This window comes from Pelophylax lessonae, assembly GCF_965119305.1.
Source record: "Pelophylax lessonae genome assembly, chromosome: 4".
NCBI lineage: Eukaryota > Metazoa > Chordata > Amphibia > Anura > Ranidae > Pelophylax > Pelophylax lessonae.
Window position 1 is genome coordinate 675,812,322 of NC_138771.1, and position 19,088 is coordinate 675,831,409.

Consider the following 19,088-nt stretch of genomic DNA (forward strand, 5'->3'; position numbering starts at 1 on the left):
AGGGAGCTTCTACAAGGACTTTGTGCCATAAGAAAGTGTCAGAAGTCAGTTTATTGCTAACAGACGTCAAGCCAGCGTTAATTATCGCCAACCGGCGTTGACCGGCATTCAGCCAGCATCAAGTCAGCATCAGCAGGCATTTTTTTCAGTGTTCCTCCTAACTTTGTGCATAGTTGAGCCAGAAGAGTATCCCACTCATCCCTTCTCCCATCCAAGTTCACAATAAACCTAAAAACCCAAAGATGCTGGACTGATTCTTGTCTCAGTGCTCACACTTGGAGAAAATGCCTAACTGTGCTGTTGCTGCTAGCGGTAACCCTGGCGGACGGGACATACTAAAACATTTAATGTGAAAATGGCTTAATGTAGCTTAATGTGTAATAAAGTGCCTAAACCATAACCAATTGCCCTGAAACTTTGCACAGACTAAGTTTTTAACTGTCCTAATATATCCTAGAAGTTTCATGTAGTTTGGTCTTCCAGGAGGCAAACAAGGGACATTAGACAGGAGAAAAGGGTCGATCCCTGATACCTAGATAAGTAGGTGTAGCCTCCGTCCCAGAAAAACGTTTTGGAGCAAGTTTGATGCCTCAGGTCAAGGAATTGGGACTTTGCGGGCTTAGTAAAATGCTATATTTATTAAAAAATAATAATAATATGCTGATAGCAAAATAATGATACAAACAATATAAACACAGTAAGTGCCAATGGGTTATAGACCCATGTGAGTAAGTGAAGATAGAACGAAAGGTGACAAGGTGGAAATGGTGACTTTAAAGAACTCTGTCTATTTAAAGCTCATAAATGTGAGCTTGAGAGAGAGTATCTTTGTCAGACTTCCGACGCGTTTCGGCATAAGTGTATTGCCTTTGTCAAGGAAGTGGGAAGGGGTCACCATATCTGAAAAATATAGTGAGTATATATTAAAGATTTATTGTAGTATAACACTATTTATAAAAATAGTGAATAATAGAATATGCACATACATGTGATTCAACGGTCAGGTCCCAGGATTTGGTATTCCCATTGCCCTCCAAGAATGTTCAACAGGATTTCTGGAGGAATGGCTGTCTGTAAAGATATGTGGTAATGGTGAATGTTGCCAACTGAATATAAGTAAAATTGAATAGAAATGTATGAAGCAAACTTACATGTTGTAAGAGTTGCTTGATAATGTGAGGAAGGGGGTAGTCCTTCTCAATGGCCTGAAGAATATATGACATATATGACACCAATTAGGTCAAAATATTTATTGTGATTGTATTTAAAGCACTATCGGAGTTAGTGCTGATCACTTACAATTGGTGTTGAAGGTCTTGGTTATGGTAGTCCAAATGCAGTGGAGGCTGTGTTCTCACTTTGCTTTATTTTGAGCCTGCATAATAGGGCAGATTGAGTTTGGTGTTGGCTGGGTTTCTTTGCTTGATATGCACACATATTAAAATATTAATGACTTACATTTGCAGGGAGTTCCGGATTCTAAACAGCAGGGGGAGCCCTGGTTAAGGATCCTGGTGTTTCCCTGGTAAAGATAATTAGTGCTAATGAGCCTTGAGGCATTGTGGGCACTGGTAAAGAGTACATCCAACAGTGCAAAAGATGAAGCATTGTTGGATGATGAACTTACGTTTAGGTAGGGCTGTGTGGTAGAATGGGAGTCCAGAGCTGCGTATCCTGGGGCGTCCGTATCATCCCTCGGCTGGAGGGAAGTGACGGCCTGTTAGAAATCCCCGGCCTTTTATATCCCTCGGCGCATGCGCAGTAGCGCCGCCGTACGTCATGACGTCGATCGGGAGTCCGGGTCGACGTGGGAGATGGATGCGCGCGCCGATGGAGTTGCGCGCGCATATCTCAGGACGATCCGGGCTCGGGCCGGCGTGGGGCCGTGGTGCGCGCGCCGATGGGCTGCGCGCGCACCCTGCCTATTTGACGTGAAGGGTATAATGAAGATGTTCCGAGGCCGCCGACACAGGAATGGGACAAAGATTTGAAGGGGTATGATCCCCATCGTCCTTGTCAGTCCCCAGAGTGTCATGCTCTGGGGTTACCTGTGCCGGGTGAACTCTGGGAGGGCAAAGAGGGGAATATGACAAACCTGGGTGATGGAACCTGTACTAATTGATCACAGTGTAATGGGCATATGTAGCATATATATAAAAGAGAGTTTATGGTAAATAAAGTAAATAATGGGTAATTACAATCATACAATAAAGTGAAGTAACAATATTAACAGCAATATAAATTACAACAGGAGGAGTAGGGGACTATCCAAATAAGGGTGACTCTTGGGCACGGAGGGGTAAAGCCCAATGCCAACAAACATGTCACATACAAGAAGAATTTTATGAATGAAAGAATGAAAGAAAATATATATAAAAAATAAAAAAAAAATAAAAATAAGAAATAAAGATAAATAAAGAATAAAATAATAATAAATTATGTCAAGGAATATGTATTATCAATCGGTTTTGCCTGAGGCAAAACCTTCTAGGAAAGGGCGATAACTCGCACTTTCATTTAATCCAGGGGGTGTGGTTGCGTTAAGTTTTTTTATCCAGCGCAGTTCTTTCTGTAGGAGGGATTTGTTCCAGTCCCCTCCTCTGGCTGGAATGTGGATGCGTTCTAATGCAGTAAAGGAAACTTTAGGCATCTTATATTTGTGGTGTTGGGTTATATGGCGGCCTAACGGAAGATGGAAGTTGCCGATAGTCATGTTTTGGACATGTTTATTGACTCAGTCCAAATTCTTGTTTTGTTTTTCCGATGTAGAATGCTCCACATTCGCAATTCATGATATATACAACCCCCTTAGTTTTGCAGTTGGCAAAATGACGAGGGATGAAGGTTTCACCATTCGGTAAAATTAGGTGTGTGGATTTGAGTATTACTGCGCATTGGGCGCAGGAGCCACAGGGAAAGGTTCCCACGGTGTTGCATGGGTCTTTTTGGGACTTCATTTCACGCCTTACTAGAGTCTGTTGTACAGATCGTGATTTCCTGTAAGTGATGAGAGGATAAGTAGGTACCAGTCCTTTGATTGTGGGGTCCTCAGTGAGGATAGGCCAATTCTTTTGTATAATATTTCTTATTTTTTTGTGCTCGTTTGAGAAGCGCATGATAATTCTTGTGGGGGGTACATCTGTTTTTTTGTCCTTTTTAGTTTGTTTGTACAGAATCTCGTGTCTGTCCAATTGGTTGACTCGATTAAACGCCTTTCTCAGGCATGTTTTTGAGTATCCTCTGTCAGTTAATCTGTCTCTTAAAGCATTAGCTTCTTTTTGGAATTCCAAGGGTTTAGAGCAGTTTCTCTTAAGTCTGAGGAACTGACTGTAGGGTATCGAGTTTTTGAGAGGATCTGGGTGGAAGCTCTTGGCGTGGAGTATTGTGTTACCAGCTGTTGGTTTTCTGAAGAGTGTTGTTAGGAGATTGCCCGCATCATCTTTATAAATGTAAGTATCCAAAAATGGTACTTTTGTTTGGTTATATGTGATAGTGAAATACATATTGAAGTGGTTCTGATTCATTTGGTTTAGGCATTCCAATAGAAGGGCTTCAGATCCAGTCCATATGAGAAAGATGTCATCGAGAAATCTTTGCCACAGAATGATGTGGCTCGTGTATCTGGTGTGGTATTCGGATGATAGGAAATCCTCTTCCCATTCGCCTAAATATATGTTAGCGTATGTGGGCGCACAGCTTGTGCCCATCGCTACACCGCATATTTGAGCATAATGTGTGCCACAAAAAGAGAAGACATTGTGGTTTAGTATAAATCTCAACATCTGTAGAATAAAAGTGCTAAAATTAGCATCATATCTACTTTCTTGTTGGAGTACTTTTTCTATCGTTTTTAGGCCTTTTGAGTGGGGGATGTTATTATAGAGAGTTTCGACATCAATAGTAACGAGAAAGGCGTCTATTGGTATAGAGATATTATCAAGTATCTGAAGTAAATGTTCGGTGTCTTTGACATATGATGCCAGTTTGGTGACAAAAGGTTTTAGGTGAGCATCAATCACTTGACTAATATTTTCAGTAATGCATCCGTTACCGGAAACTATGGGTCGTCCGGGCGGGTTTAGTGGGTTTTTGTGCACTTTGGGGAGTGCGTAGAATGTTGGTACTCGCGGGTGTTTTGTGCGTATGAATTCCCAAAGGGTTTTGGTAATAGTTTTATTGTTGTAGGCTCTGTCAACGAGTTTGTAAAATTCCTCATTGAAGCTGTGTATCATTAAGGGAGAGATTGGTTGATAGTATTTTTTATTTTGCAAGATGTTGAGACACATTTCTTGGTATTTTTCGTTGTCCATTAGGACAACATTGCCTCCAAGGGACATTAAGCTTGTTTTTTGGGGAGCTTAATGTGGCTTAACGTACAAAAAAGAGCTTAGATGTTAACCAATTTCCCCCAAACTTCACACAATAGAAGACTCTATTGGTGCTAAGATAATCTGAAAATTTTAGCTCATTTGGTAAATCACACCAAAAGTTATTCACATTAAGCTATTTTTGTACAATACTAAAACGTTTAATGTCCTTAGCTTAATGTGAAAAGAGCTTAATGTACCAAAATGTGCATAAACCTCAACCAATTGTCTTGAAACTTTGCACAGTCCAAGTTTTGCACTTCCCAAAGCTATTCTGGAGGTTTCATCGATTTTGGTCTCCCACACGGAAAACTGGGGACATTAAGCTCTTTTTTTGGGGCGCTTAATGTAGCTTAACGTACAAAAAAGAGCTTAGATGTGAACCAATTTCCCCCCAAACTTGGCACAATAAAAGAGCCTATCAATTCAAACATATTCTGAAAATTTCAGATCATTTGGTAAATCACACCAAAAGTTATTCACATTAAGCTCTTTTTAGCAATCATAAAAACGCATGGCTTAATGTGAAAAGAGCTTAACGTACCAAAATGTGCCTAAACCTCAACCAATTGTCTTGAAACTTTGCACAGTCCAAGTTTTGCACTTCCCAAAGCTATTCTGGAGGTTTCATCGATTTTGGTCTCCCACACGGAAAACTGGGGACATTAAGCTCTTTTTTTGGGGCGCTTAATGTAGCTTAACGTACAAAAAAGAGCTTAGATGTGAACCAATTTCCCCCCAAACTTGGCACAATAAAAGAGCCTATCAATTCAAACATATTCTGAAAATTTCAGATCATTTGGTAAATCACACCAAAAGTTATTCACATTAAGCTCTTTTTAGCAATCATAAAAACGCATGGCTTAATGTGAAAAGAGCTTAACGTACCAAAATGTGCCTAAACCTCAACCAATTGTCTTGAAACTTTGCACAGCCCAAGTTTTGCACTTCAAGACAATTGGTTGAGGTTTAGGCACATTTTGGTACGTTAAGCTCTTTTCACATTAAGCCATGCGTTTTTATGATTGCTAAAAAGAGCTTAATGTGAATAACTTTTGGTGTGATTTACCAAATGATCTGAAATTTTCAGAATATGTTGGAATTGATAAACTCTTCTATTGTGCCAAGTTTGGGGGAAATTGGTTCACATCTAAGCTCTTTTTTGTACGTTAAGCCACATTAAGCGCCCCAAAAAAAGAGCTTAATGTCCCCAGTTTTCCACGTGGGAGACCAAAATCGATGAAACCTCCAGGATAGCTTTGGGAATTGCAGAACATGGGCTGTGCAAAGTTTCAAGACAATTGGTTGAGGTTTAGGCACATTTTGGTACGTTAAGCTCTTTTCACATTAAGCCATGCGTTTTTATGATTGCTAAAAAGAGCTTAATGTGAATAACTTTTGGTGTGATTTACCAAATGATCTGAAATTTTCAGAATATGTTGGAATTGATAGGCTCTTCTATTGTGCCAAGTTTGGGGGAAATTGGTTCACATCTAAGCTCTTTTTTGTACGTTAAGCCACATTAAGCGCCTCAAAAAAAGAGCTTAATGTTCCCAGTTTTCCGTGTGGGAGACCAAAATCGATGAAACCTCCAGGATAGCTTTGAGAAGTGCAGAACTTGGGCTGTGCAAAGTTTCAAGACAATTGGTTGAGGTTTAGGCACATTTTGGTACGTTAAGCTTTTTTCACATTAAGCCATGCGTTTTTATGATTGCTAAAAACAGCTTAATGTGAATAACTTTTGGTGTGATTTACCAAATGATCTGAAATTTTCAGAATATGTTGGAATTGATAAACCCTTATATTGTGCCAAGTTTGGGGGAAATTGGTTCACATCTAAGCTCTGTTTTGTACGTTAAGCCACATTAAGCTCCCCAAAAAAAGAGCTTAATGTCCCCAGTTTTCCGTGTGGGAGACCAAAATCGATGAAACCTCCAGGATAGCTTTGGGAAGTGCAGAACTTGGGCTGTGCAAAGTTTCAAGACAATTGGTTGAGGTTTAGGCACATTTTGGTACATTAAGCTCTTTTCACATTAAGCTAAGGACATTAAACGTTTTAGTATTGTAAAAAAATAGCTTAATGTGAATAACTTTTGGTGTGATTTACCAAATGATCTGAAATTTTCAGAATATGTTGGAATTGATAGACTCTTCTATTGTGCCAAGTTTGGGGGAAATTGGTTCACATCTAAGCTCTTTTTTGTACGTTAAGCCACATTAAGCTCCCCAAAAAACAAGCTTAATGTCCCCAGTTTGCCTCCTGGAAGACCAAACTACATGAAACTTCTAGGATATATTAGGGAAGTTAAAAACTTAGTCTGTGCAAAGTTTCAGGGCAATTGGTTATGGTTTAGGCACTTTATTACACATTAAGCTACATTAAGCCATTTTCAGATTAAATGTTTTAGTATGTCCCCTGGCGGACCCATATCCAGCAAAATGGCTGGGAATCCTGCTACATGAGTTTAGAGAAAATTCAACCACATGGACAGGGGCAGACTTGCAACTTTCAGCCAAGGGGGCAAGTACAAACCAGAGGCCCATGGTGCAGCGGCTCAACCCCCCTCTCACTCTCCCTCTTCCCGTCCTCCTCTTGACCTCCATTCCAGGCTCAAGCCCTGCTCCAGGTACTCTCTACTCATTGGCTGAATCCGGGTTTCCAACCTGGTCAGCGGGGGGAAGATTGGGTGGAGCTGGGACAACTCGGTTGGGGCTGGCCAGGGCAGGAGAGTCTCCAGTGGGGCATGGAACCGGCCTCTGCTCAGACACATTTTGCACCATCCATGCTGGGGAGGGAGGTCTGCGCTCTGTCCTTGTCTTCATCCCGCACTCAGTAGGTCAGTGGCAGAGAAATTTTACTTCTCTTCACCAGGAATCCTTTAGACATGTCTGTGCAGCCTTTTTACAGGACATCAGGGTGGCCCAGGGGGCAATTGCCCCCCTGCCCCCTGGCCCAGTCCTCTTCTGCGATAGGGCATCACGTAGATAGCCCAAATATTTTCTTAATAGACAAGGTGTATTACCCAAAGCCTGAGGCATCACCTACAATGAAAGAGTATACATCAAACATATATATATGTGTGTCTACCTAACCCAGCAGGTTTTAAGCAAAGTCATTACTTATTCAAAAAGGCAAGGTACCCATCTCATAGTATTTTAAAAAAAATTACCCCAGTCAGCGAAATCCCCCGCTAGGGAGCTCTTAAATGGAGCTTACCAATGGCCAGGTACTGTGGGGTGCCTGTATGGTAAAAGAGGGGACATGGTAGAATATAGGTATGGAGTATGTATGTACTCTTATATATAGCCAAACATGTCAAAACTATGGGACAGCAATATAATGTACAAAAAGTTGTGGACCCTAAACATCGTAAACTAGCTAAAGCCTCACCTCAGGGCAGATGTAGTTGTGATCATCTCAATGGTCCCAGCGGGTCTCCGAGCGGATGACCTCCACTTCCCCCTAAAATACCCCCCCCCCCCTGCGGCGCTTGTCAGCCCCTACCTGCCTCATGTCGTGCCTACAAAGTCTTTTTTTGAGTAAAACCTACTTTTCTCAACCTTTCTCTATATATGATTGGATGTTGGCAAGGGGAGGGTCCTCCCTTTCTATTAGATACTTATTAATTCAGCGAGTGTACTTGCTAATTAACATGGAATGCAAACCAAAACGAGTAAGTAGGACCTACTTTTCTCAACCTTTCTCTAAGTATCTATAAGGTTTTTTATATTAGGTGCCTCATTTATGAGGATCCAACCAAAACAAAGTTTACATTTAGTCACAAATTAATAAAAAACAATCATCAATTAAATAAAGAAATGAACTGAAGATAATGTAGCTGGCCCCGTGGTCCCGGGTGGTAGAAGCGGAGATCGTCCTTTGTACAGGGGTCTCTAGATTTATAAATCTAGGAATGGTGAATTATAGATGTTCTATTCTGCTACCAGAGACGTCCCTCTCCTTCTCCATCTATTAACAAGTCCAACTCTAACAAGTCCAAATCTGAGTTCTTCTTCCATCCCAGGTTCTCTGTCCAACTCTAACGAGTCCAACTCTAACGAGTCCAACTCTGAGTTCTTCTTCCATCTTCTTCCATCCCAGGTTCTCTGTCCAACTCTGAGTTCTTCTTCCATCTTCTTCCATCCCAGGTTCTCTGTCCAACTCTAACGAGTCCAACTCTGAGTTCTTCTTCCATCTTCTTCCATCCCAGGTTCTCTGTCCAACTCTAACGAGTCCAACTCTAACGAGTCCAAATCTGAGTTCTTCTTCCATCCCAGGTTCTCTGTCCAACTCTAACGAGTCCAACTCTAACAAGTCCAAATCTGAGTTCTTCTTCCATCCCAGGTTCTCTGTCCAACTCTAACGAGTCCAACTCTAACGAGTCCAACTCTGAGTTCTTCTTCCATCTTCTTCCATCCCAGGTTCTCTGTCCAACTCTAACGAGTCCAACTCTGAGTTCTTCTTCCATCTTCTTCCATCCCAGGTTCTCTGTCCAACTCTAACGAGTCCAACTCTAACGAGTCCAAATCTGAGTTCTTCTTCCAACCCAGGTTCTCTGTCCAACTCTAACGAGTCCAACTCTAACGAGTCCAACTCTAACAAGTCCAAATCTGAGTTCTTCTTCCATCCCAGGTTCTCTGTCCAACTCTAACGAGTCCAACTCTAATGAGTCCAACTCTAACGAGTCCAAATCTGAGTTCTTCTTCCATCTTCTTCCATCCCAGGTTCTCTGTCCAACTCTAACGAGTCCAACTCTAACGAGTCCAAATCTGAGTTCTTCTTCCATCTTCTTCCATCCCAGGTTCTCTGTCCAATGGCGTCCAGAAGATTTTGGGAATGTTGTTGACTGAGATGGAGAGCAGAGACAACCGTAAGTTATCAACAACCAGAATACATTAGATGGGTGTGTGGCCCCAAGCCGTACTCCAGAATTGGGCGAGGCATAAATCTGCCAGGATGAGGCCATCTGTTACTTATGTCACCCATCCTGCAGATAAGGAGAGGTCCTCGTCACTGGAAGAGTAGATAAAGGCGGGGAGCGGAGCTACTGCTGAGACTGAGGGAAGTGCTCAACCAGCGAATAGAAATAAGAACACCAATGGATCAGTGTGCACATCAGTTATTTATAAATGTGAAGGGGGGGGGGTACTGAATGGAGGCCAGTGGAGGGATTGGCAGAGAGGGGTTAAACTCTGAATGGAGGTCAGTGGAGGGATTGGCAGAGAGGGGTGGAGGACACTGAATGGAGGCCAGTGGAGGGATTGGCAGGGAGGGGTGGAGAACACTGAATGGAGGTCAGTGGAGGGATTGGCAGAGCGGGGTGGACACTGAATGGAGGCCAGTGGAGGGATTGGCAGAGCGGGGTGGAGGACACTGAGTGAAGGTCAGTGGAGGGATTGGTAGAGAGGGGTGGAAGACACTGAATGGAGGCCAGTGGAGGGATTGGCAGAGAGGGGTGGAGGACACTGAATGGAGGCCAGTGGAGGGATTGGTAGAGAGGGGTGGAAGACACTGAATGGAGGCCAGTGGAGGGATTGGCAGAGAGGGGTGGAGGACACTGAATGGAGGTCAGTGGCGGGATTGGCAGAGCGGGGTGGACACTGAATGGAGGCCAGTGGAGGGATTGGCAGAGCGGGGTGGAGGACACTGAGTGGAGGTCAGTGGAGGGATTGTCAGAGAGGGGTGGAGGACACTGAATGGAGGCCAGTGGAGGGATTGGTAGAGAGGGGTGGAGGACTCTGAATGGAGGTCAGTGAAGGAATTGGCAGAGAGGGGTGGAGGACTCTGAATGGAGGCCAGTGGAGGGATTGGCAGAGAGGGGTGGAGAACACTGAATGTAGGCCAGTGGAGGGATTGGCAGAGCGGGGTGGAGGACACTGAATGGAGGTCAGTGGAGGGATTGGCAGAGAGGGGTGGAGGACACTGAATGGAGGTCAGTGGAGGGATTGGCAGAGAGGGGTGGAGGACACTGAATGGAGGTCAGTGGAGGGATTGGCAGGGAGGGGTGGAGAACACTGAATGGAGGTCAGTAGAGGGATTGGCAGAGCGGGGTGGAGGACACTGAATGGAGGTCAGTGGAGGGATTGGCAGAGCGGGGTGGAGGACACTGAATGGAGGCCAGTGGAGGGATTGGCAGAGAGGAGTGGAGGACACTGAATGGAGGCCAGTGGAGGGATTGATAGAGAGGGGTGGAGGACACTGAATGGAGGTCAGTGGAGGGATTGGTAGAGAGGGGTGGAGGACACTGAATGGAGGTCAGTGGAGGGATTGGCAGGGAGGGGTGGAGAACACTGAATGGAGGTCAGTGGAGGGATTGGCAGAGCGGGGTGGAGGACACTGAATGGAGGCCAGTGGAGGGATTGGCAGAGAGGAGTGGAGGACACTGAATGGAGGCCAGTGGAGGGATTGGCAGAGAGGGGTGGAGGACACTGAATGGAGGCCAGTGGAGGGATTGGCCGGGAGGGGTGGAGAACACTGAATGGAGGTCAGTGGAGGGATTGGCAGAGCGGGGTGGAGGACACTGAATGGAGGCCAGTGGAGGGATTGGCAGAGAGGAGTGGAGGACACTGAATGGAGGCCAGTGGAGGGATTGGTAGAGAGGGGTGGAAGACACTGAATGGAGGCCAGTGGAGGGATTGGCAGAGAGGGGTGGAGGACACTGAATGGAGGCCAGTGAAGGAATTGGCAGAGAGGGGTGGAGGACTCTGAATGGAGGTCAGTGGCGGGATTGTCAGAGAGGGGTGGAGGACACTGAATGGAGGCCAGTGGAGGGATTGGTAGAGAGGGGTGGAGGACTCTGAATGGAGGTCAGTGGAGGGATTGGCAGAGAGGGGTGGAGGACTCTGAATGGAGGTCAGTGAAGGAATTGGCAGAGAGGGGTGGAGGACTCTGAATGGAGGCCAGTGGAGGGATTGGCAGAGAGGGGTGGAGAACACTGAATGTAGGCCAGTGGAGGGATTGGCAGAGCGGGGTGGAGGACACTGAATGGAGGTCAGTGGAGGGATTGGCAGAGAGGGGTGGAGGACACTGAATGGAGGTCAGTGGAGGGATTGGTAGAGAGGGGTGGAGGACTCTGAATGGAGGCCAGTGGAGGGATTGGCAGAGAGGGGTGGAGGACACTGAATGGAGGCCAGTGGAGGGATTGGCAGAGAGGAATGGAGGACACTGAATGGAGGCCAGTGGAGGGATTGTCAGATAGGGGTGGAGGACACTGAATGAAGACCAGTGGAGGGATTGGCAGAGGGGGGGGAGGACTCTGAATGGAGGGCAGTGGAGGGATTGGCAGAGAGGGGTGGAGGACACTGAATGGAGGCCAGTGGAGGGATTGGCAGAGAGGGGTGGAGGACACTGAATGAAGACCAGTGGAGGGATTGGCAGAGAGGGGTGGAGGACACTGAATGGAGGCCAGTGGAGGGATTGGCAGAGAGGAGTGGAGGACTCTGAATGGAGGTCAGTGGAGGGATTGGCAGAGAGGGGTGGAGGACACTGAATGGAGGCCAGTGAAGGAATTGGTAGAGAGGGGTGGAGGACACTGAATGGAGGCCAGTGGAGGGATTGGCAGAGAGGGGTGGAGGACTCTGAATGGAGGGCAGTGGAGGGATTGGCAGAGAGGGGTGGAGGACACTGAATGGAGGCCAGTGGAGGGATTGGCAGAGAGGGGTGGAGGACACTGAATGAAGACCAGTGGAGGGATTGGCAGAGAGGGGTGGAGGACACTGAATGGAGGCCAGTGGAGGGATTGGCAGAGAGGGGTGGAGGACTCTGAATGGAGGTCAGTGGAGGGATTGGTAGAGAGGGGTGGAGGACACTGAATGGAGGCCAGTAAAGGAATTGGTAGAGAGGGGTGGAGGACACTGAATGGAGGCCAGTGGAGGGATTGGCAGAGAGGGGTGGAGGACACTGAATGGAGGCCAGTGGAGGGATTGGCAGAGAGGGGTGGAGGACACTGAGTGGAGGCCAGTGGAGGGATTGGGAGAGAGGGGTAGAGGACACTGAATGGAGGCCAGTGGAGGGATTGGCAGAGAGGGGTGGAGGACACTGAATGGAGGCCAGTGGAGGGATTGGCAGAGAGGGGTGGAGGACTCTGAATGGAGGTCAGTGGAGGGATTGGCAGAGAGGGGTGGAGGACACTGAATGGAGGCCAGTGAAGGAATTGGTAGAGAGGGGTGGAGGACACTGAATGGAGGCCAGTGGAGGGATTGGCAGAGAGGGGTGGAGGACACTGAATGGAGGCCAGTGGAGGGATTGGCAGAGAGGGGTGGAGGACACTGAGTGGAGGCCAGTGGAGGGATTGGGAGAGAGGGGTAGAGGACACTGAATGGAGGCCAGTGGAGGGATTGGCAGAGAGGGGTGGAGGACACTGAATGGAGGCCAGTGGAGGGATTGGCAGAAAGGGTTGGAGGACACTGAATGGAGGCCAGTGGAGGGATTGGTAGAGAGGGGTGGAGGACACTGAATGGAGGCCAGTGGAGGGATTGGCAGAGAGGGTTGGAGGACACTGAATGGAGGCCAGTGGAGGGATTGGCAGAGAGGGGTGGAGGACACTGAATGGAGGTCAGTGGAGGGATTGGCAGAGAGGGGTGGAGGACACTGAATGGAGGCCAGTGGAGGGAATTGATAGAGAGGGGTGGAGGACACTGAATGGAGGCCAGTGGGGGGATTGATAGAGAGGGGTGGAGGACACTGAATGGAGGCCAGTGGAGGGATCAGCAGAGAGGGGTGGAGAACACTGAATGGAGGCCAGTGGAGGGATTGGCAGAGAGGGGTGGAGGGCACTGAATGGAGGTCAGTGGAGGGATTGGCAGAGAGGGGTGGAGGACACTGAATGGAGGTCAGTGGAGGGATTGATAGAGAGGGGTGGAGGACACTGAATGGAGGTCAGTGGAGGGATTGGCAGAGAGGGGTGGAGGACACTGAATGGAGGCCAGTGGAGGGATTGGCAGAGAGGGGTGGAGGACACTGAATGGAGGCCAGTGGAGGGATTGGCAGAGAGGGGTGGAGGACACTGAGTGGAGGCCAGTGGAGGGATTGGGAGAGAGGGGTGGAGGACACTAAATGGAGGCCAGTGGAGGGATTGGCAGAGAGGGGTGGAGGACTCTGAATGGAGGGCAGTGGAGGGATTGGCAGAGAGGGGTGGAGGACACTGAATGGAGGCCAGTGGAGGGATTGGCAGAGAGGGGTGGAGGGCACTGAGTGGAGGCCAGTGGAGGGATTGGCAGAGAGGGGTGGAGGACACTGAATGGAGGCCAGTGGAGGGATTGATAGAGAGGGGTGGAGGACACTGAATGGAGGCCAGTGGAGGGATTGATAGAGAGGGGTGGAGGACACTGAATGGAGGCCAGTGGAGGGATTGGCAGAGAGGGGTGGAGGACACTGAATGGAGGTCAGTGGAGGGATTGGCAGAGAGGGGTGGAGGACACTGAATGGAGGCCAGTGGAGGGATTGGCAGAGAGGGGTGGAGGGCACTGAGTGGAGGCCAGTGGAGGGATTGGCAGAGAGGGGTGGAGGACGCTGAATGGAGGTCAGTAAAGGGATTGGCAGAGAGGGGTGGAGGACACTGAATGGAGGCCAGTGGAGGGATTGGCAGAGAGGGGTGGAGGACACTGAATGGAGGCCAGTGGAGGGATTGATAGAGAGGGGTGGAGGACACTGAATGGAGGCCAGTGGAGGGATTGATAGAGAGGGGTGGAGGACACTGAATGGAGGCCAGTGGAGGGATTGGCAGAGAGGGGTGGAGGACACTGAATGGAGGTCAGTGGAGGGATTGGCAGAGAGGGGTGGAGGACACTGAATGGAGGCCAGTGGAGGGATTGGCAGAGAGGGGTGGAGGGCACTGAGTGGAGGTCAGTGGAGGGATTGGCAGAGAGGGGTGGAGGACACTGAATGGAGGCCAGTGGAGGGATTGATAGAGAGGGGTGGAGGACACTGAATGGAGGTCAGTGGAGGGATTGGCAGAGAGGGGTGGAGGACACTGAATGGAGGTCAGTGGAGGGATTGGTAGAGAGGGGTGGAGGACACTGAATGGAGGACAGTGAAGGGATTGGCAGAGAGGGGTGGAGGACACTGAATGGAGGCCAGTGGAGGGATTGGCAGAGAGGGGTGGAGGACACTGAATGGAGGTCAGTGGAGGGATTGGCAGAGAGGGGTGGAGGACACTGAATGGAGGCCAGTGGAGGGATTGATAGAGAGGGGTGGAGGACACTGAATGGAGGTCAGTGGAGGGATTGATAGAGAGGGGTGGAGGACACTGAATGGAGGTCAGTGGAGGGATTGGCAGAGAGGGGTGGAGGACACTGAATGGAGGTCAGTGGAGGGATTGGTAGAGAGGGGTGGAGGACACTGAATGGAGGACAGTGAAGGGATTGGCAGAGAGGGGTGGAGGACACTGAATGGAGGCCAGTGGAGGGATTGGCAGAGAGGGGTGGAGGACACTGAATGGAGGCCAGTGGAGGGATTGATAGAGAGGGGTGGAGGACTCTGAATGGAGGCCAGTGGAGGGATTGGCTGAGAGGGGTGGAGGACACTGAATGGAGGCCAGTGGAGGGATTGGCAGAGAGGGGTGGAGGACTCTGAATGGAGGGCAGTGGAGGGATTGGCAGAGAGGGGTGGAGGACACTGAATGGAGGCCAGTGGAGGGATTGGCAGAGAGGGGTGGAGGACACTGAATGGAGGCCAGTGGAGGGATTGGCAGAGAGGGGTGGAGGACACTGAATGGAGGTCAGTGGAGGGATTGGCAGAGAGGGGTGGAGGACACTGAATGGAGGCCAGTGGAGGGATTGGCAGAGAGGGGTGGAGGACACTGAGTGGAGGCCAGTGGAGGGATTGGCAGAGAGGGATGGAGGACACTGAATGGAGGCCAGTGGAGGGATTGGGAGAGAGGGGTGGAGGACACTGAATGGAGGCCAGTGGAGGGATTGGCAGAGAGGGGTGGAGGACTCTGAATGGAGGGCAGTGGAGGGATTGGCAGAGAGGGGTGGAGGACACTGAATGGAGGCCAGTGGAGGGATTGATAGAGAGGGGTGGAGGACACTGAATGGAGGCCAGTGGAGGGATTGATAGAGAGGGGTGGAGGACACTGAATGGAGGCCAGTGGAGGGATTGGCAGAGAGGGGTGGAGGACACTGAATGGAGGCCAGTGGAGGGATTGGCAGAGAGGAGTGGAGGACACTGAATGGAGGCCAGTGGAGGGATTGATAGAGAGGGGTGGAGGACACTGAATGGAGGTCAGTGGAGGGATTGGCAGAGAGGGGTGGAGGACACTGAATGGAGGCCAGTGGAGGGATTGGCAGAGAGGGGTGGAGGGCACTGAGTGGAGGCCAGTGGAGGGATTGGCAGAGAGGGGTGGAGGACACTGAATGGAGGTCAGTGGAAGGATTGATAGAGAGGGGTGGAGGACACTGAATGGAGGCCAGTGGAGGGATTGATAGAGAGGGGTGGAGGACACTGAATGGAGGCCAGTGGAGGGATTGGTAGAGAGGGGTGGAGGACTCTGAATGGAGGTCAGTGGAGGGATTGGCAGAGAGGGGTGGAGGACACTGAATGGAGGTCAGTGGAGGGATTGGCAGAGAGGGGTGGAGGACTCTGAATGGAGGTCAGTGGAGGGATTGGCAGAGAGGGGTGGAGGACTCTGAATGTAGGCCAGTGGAGGGATTGATAGAGAGGGGTGGAGGACACTGAATGGAGGCCAGTGGAGGGATTGGCAGAGCGGGGTGGAGGACACTGAATGGAGGTCAGTGGAGGGATTGGCAGAGAGGGGTGGAGGACACTGAATGGAGGCCAGTGGAGGGATTGGCAGAGAGGAATGGAGGACACTGAATGGAGGCCAGTGGAGGGATTGTCAGATAGGGGTGGAGGACACTGAATGAAGACCAGTGGAGGGATTGGCAGAGAGGGGTGGAGGACTCTGAATGGAGGGCAGTGGAGGGATTGGCAGAGAGGAATGGAGGACACTGAATGGAGGCCAGTGGAGGGATTGTCAGATAGGGGTGGAGGACACTGAATGAAGACCAGTGGAGGGATTGGCAGAGAGGGGTGGAGGACTCTGAATGGAGGGCAGTGGAGGGATTGGCAGAGAGGGGTGGAGGACACTGAATGGAGGCCAGTGGAGGGATTGGCAGAGAGGGGTGGAGGACACTGAATGAAGACCAGTGGAGGGATTGGCAGAGAGGGGTGGAGGACACTGAATGGAGGCCAGTGGAGGGATTGGCAGAGAGGAGTGGAGGACTCTGAATGGAGGTCAGTGGAGGGATTGGCAGAGAGGGGTGGAGGACACTGAATGGAGGCCAGTGAAGGAATTGGTAGAGAGGGGTGGAGGACACTGAATGGAGGCCAGTGGAGGGATTGGCAGAGAGGGGTGGAGGACACTGAATGGAGGCCAGTGGAGGGATTGGCAGAGAGGGGTGGAGGACACTGAGTGGAGGCCAGTGGAGGGATTGGGAGAGAGGGGTGGAGGACACTGAATGGAGGCCAGTGGAGGGATTGGCAGAGAGGGGTGGAGGACACTGAATGGAGGCCAGTGGAGGGATTGGCAGAAAGGGTTGGAGGACACTGAATGGAGGCCAGTGGAGGGATTGGTAGAGAGGGGTGGAGGACACTGAATGGAGGCCAGTGGAGGGATTGGCAGAAAGGGTTGGAGGACACTGAATGGAGGCCAGTGGAGGGATTGGCAGAGAGGGTTGGAGGACACTGAATGGAGGCCAGTGGAGGGATTGGCAGAAAGGGTTGGAGGACACTGAATGGAGGCCAGTGGAGGGATTGGCAGAGAGGGGTGGAGGACACTGAATGGAGGCCAGTGGAGGGATTGGCAGAAAGGGTTGGAGGACACTGAATGGAGGCCAGTGGAGGGATTGGCAGAGAGGGTTGGAGGACACTGAATGGAGGCCAGTGGAGGGATTGGCAGAGAGGGGTGGAGGACACTGAATGGAGGTCAGTGGAGGGATTGGCAGAGAGGGGTGGAGGACACTGAATGGAGGCCAGTGGAGGGAATTGATAGAGAGGGGTGGAGGACACTGAATGGAGGCCAGTGGGGGGATTGATAGAGAGGGGTGGAGGACACTGAATGGAGGCCAGTAGAGGGATCAGCAGAGAGGGGTGGAGAACACTGAATGGAGGCCAGTGGAGGGATTGGCAGAGAGGGGTGGAGGACACTGAATGGAGGTCAGTGGAGGGATTGGCAGAGAGGGGTGGAGGACACTGAATGGAGGCCAGTGGAGGGATTGGCAGAGAGGGGTGGAGGACTCTGAATGGAGGTCAGTGGAGGGATTGGCAGAGAGGGGTGGAGGACACTGAATGGAGGCCAGTGAAGGAATTGGTAGAGAGGGGTGGAGGACACTGAATGGAGGCCAGTGGAGGGATTGGCAGAGAGGGGTGGAGGACACTGAATGGAGGCCAGTGGAGGGATTGGCAGAGAGGGGTGGAGGACACTGAGTGGAGGCCAGTGGAGGGATTGGGAGAGAGGGGTAGAGGACACTGAATGGAGGCCAGTGGAGGGATTGGCAGAGAGGGGTGGAGGACACTGAATGGAGGCCAGTGGAGGGATTGGCAGAAAGGGTTGGAGGACACTGAATGGAGGCCAGTGGAGGGATTGGTAGAGAGGGGTGGAGGACACTGAATGGAGGCCAGTGGAGGGATTGGCAGAGAGGGTTGGAGGACACTGAATGGAGGCCAGTGGAGGGATTGGCAGAGAGGGGTGGAGGACACTGAATGGAGGTCAGTGGAGGGATTGGCAGAGAGGGGTGGAGGACACTGAATGGAGGCCAGTGGAGGGAATTGATAGAGAGGGGTGGAGGACACTGAATGGAGGCCAGTGGGGGGATTGATAGAGAGGGGTGGAGGACACTGAATGGAGGCCAGTGGAGGGATCAGCAGAGAGGGGTGGAGAACACTGAATGGAGGCCAGTGGAGGGATTGGCAGAGAGGGGTGGAGGGCACTGAATGGAGGTCAGTGGAGGGATTGGCAGAGAGGGGTGGAGGACACTGAATGGAGGTCAGTGGAGGGATTGATAGAGAGGGGTGGAGGACACTGAATGGAGGTCAGTGGAGGGATTGGCAGAGAGGGGTGGAGGACACTGAATGGAGGCCAGTGGAGGGATTGGCAGAGAGGGGTGGAGGACACTGAATGGAGGCCAGTGGAGGGATTGGCAGAGAGGGGTGGAGGACACTGAGTGGAGGCCAGTGGAGGGATTGGGAGAGAGGGGTGGAGGACACTAAATGGAGGCCAGTGGAGGGATTGGCAGAGAGGGGTGGAGGACTCTGAATGGAGGGCAGTGGAGGGATTGGCAGAGAGGGGTGGAGGACACTGAATGGAGGCCAGTGGAGGGATTGGCAGAGAGGGGTGGAGGGCACTGAGTGGAGGCCAGTGGAGGGATTGGCAGAGAGGGGTGGAGGACACTGAATGGAGGCCAGTGGAGGGATTGATAGAGAGGGGTGGAGGACACTGAATGGAGGCCAGTGGAGGGATTGATAGAGAGGGGTGGAGGACACTGAATGGAGGCCAGTGGAGGGATTGGCAGAGAGGGGTGGAGGACACTGAATGGAGGTCAGTGGAGGGATTGGCAGAGAGGGGTGGAGGACACTGAATGGAGGCCAGTGGAGGGATTGGCAGAGAGGGGTGGAGGGCACTGAGTGGAGGCCAGTGGAGGGATTGGCAGAGAGGGGTGGAGGACGCTGAATGGAGGTCAGTAAAGGGATTGGCAGAGAGGGGTGGAGGACACTGAATGGAG

General features: G+C 50.4%; 1 protein-coding gene across 1 annotated transcript in view; it reads left to right on the forward strand.

Annotated features, from left to right (window-relative positions):
• Window positions 1-19,088, forward strand: part of LOC309553113 (asialoglycoprotein receptor 2-like) — a gene marked incomplete at its 3' end in the record, with an annotated part of 128,175 nt that overhangs the window by 65,999 nt on the left and 43,088 nt on the right. Inside the window, exon 5 of the mRNA XM_082254008.1 lies at window positions 9,170-9,238. Within this exon, the coding sequence (XP_082110134.1) occupies window positions 9,170-9,238 (69 nt within the window). The remainder of the gene's footprint in view (window positions 1-9,169; window positions 9,239-19,088) is intronic.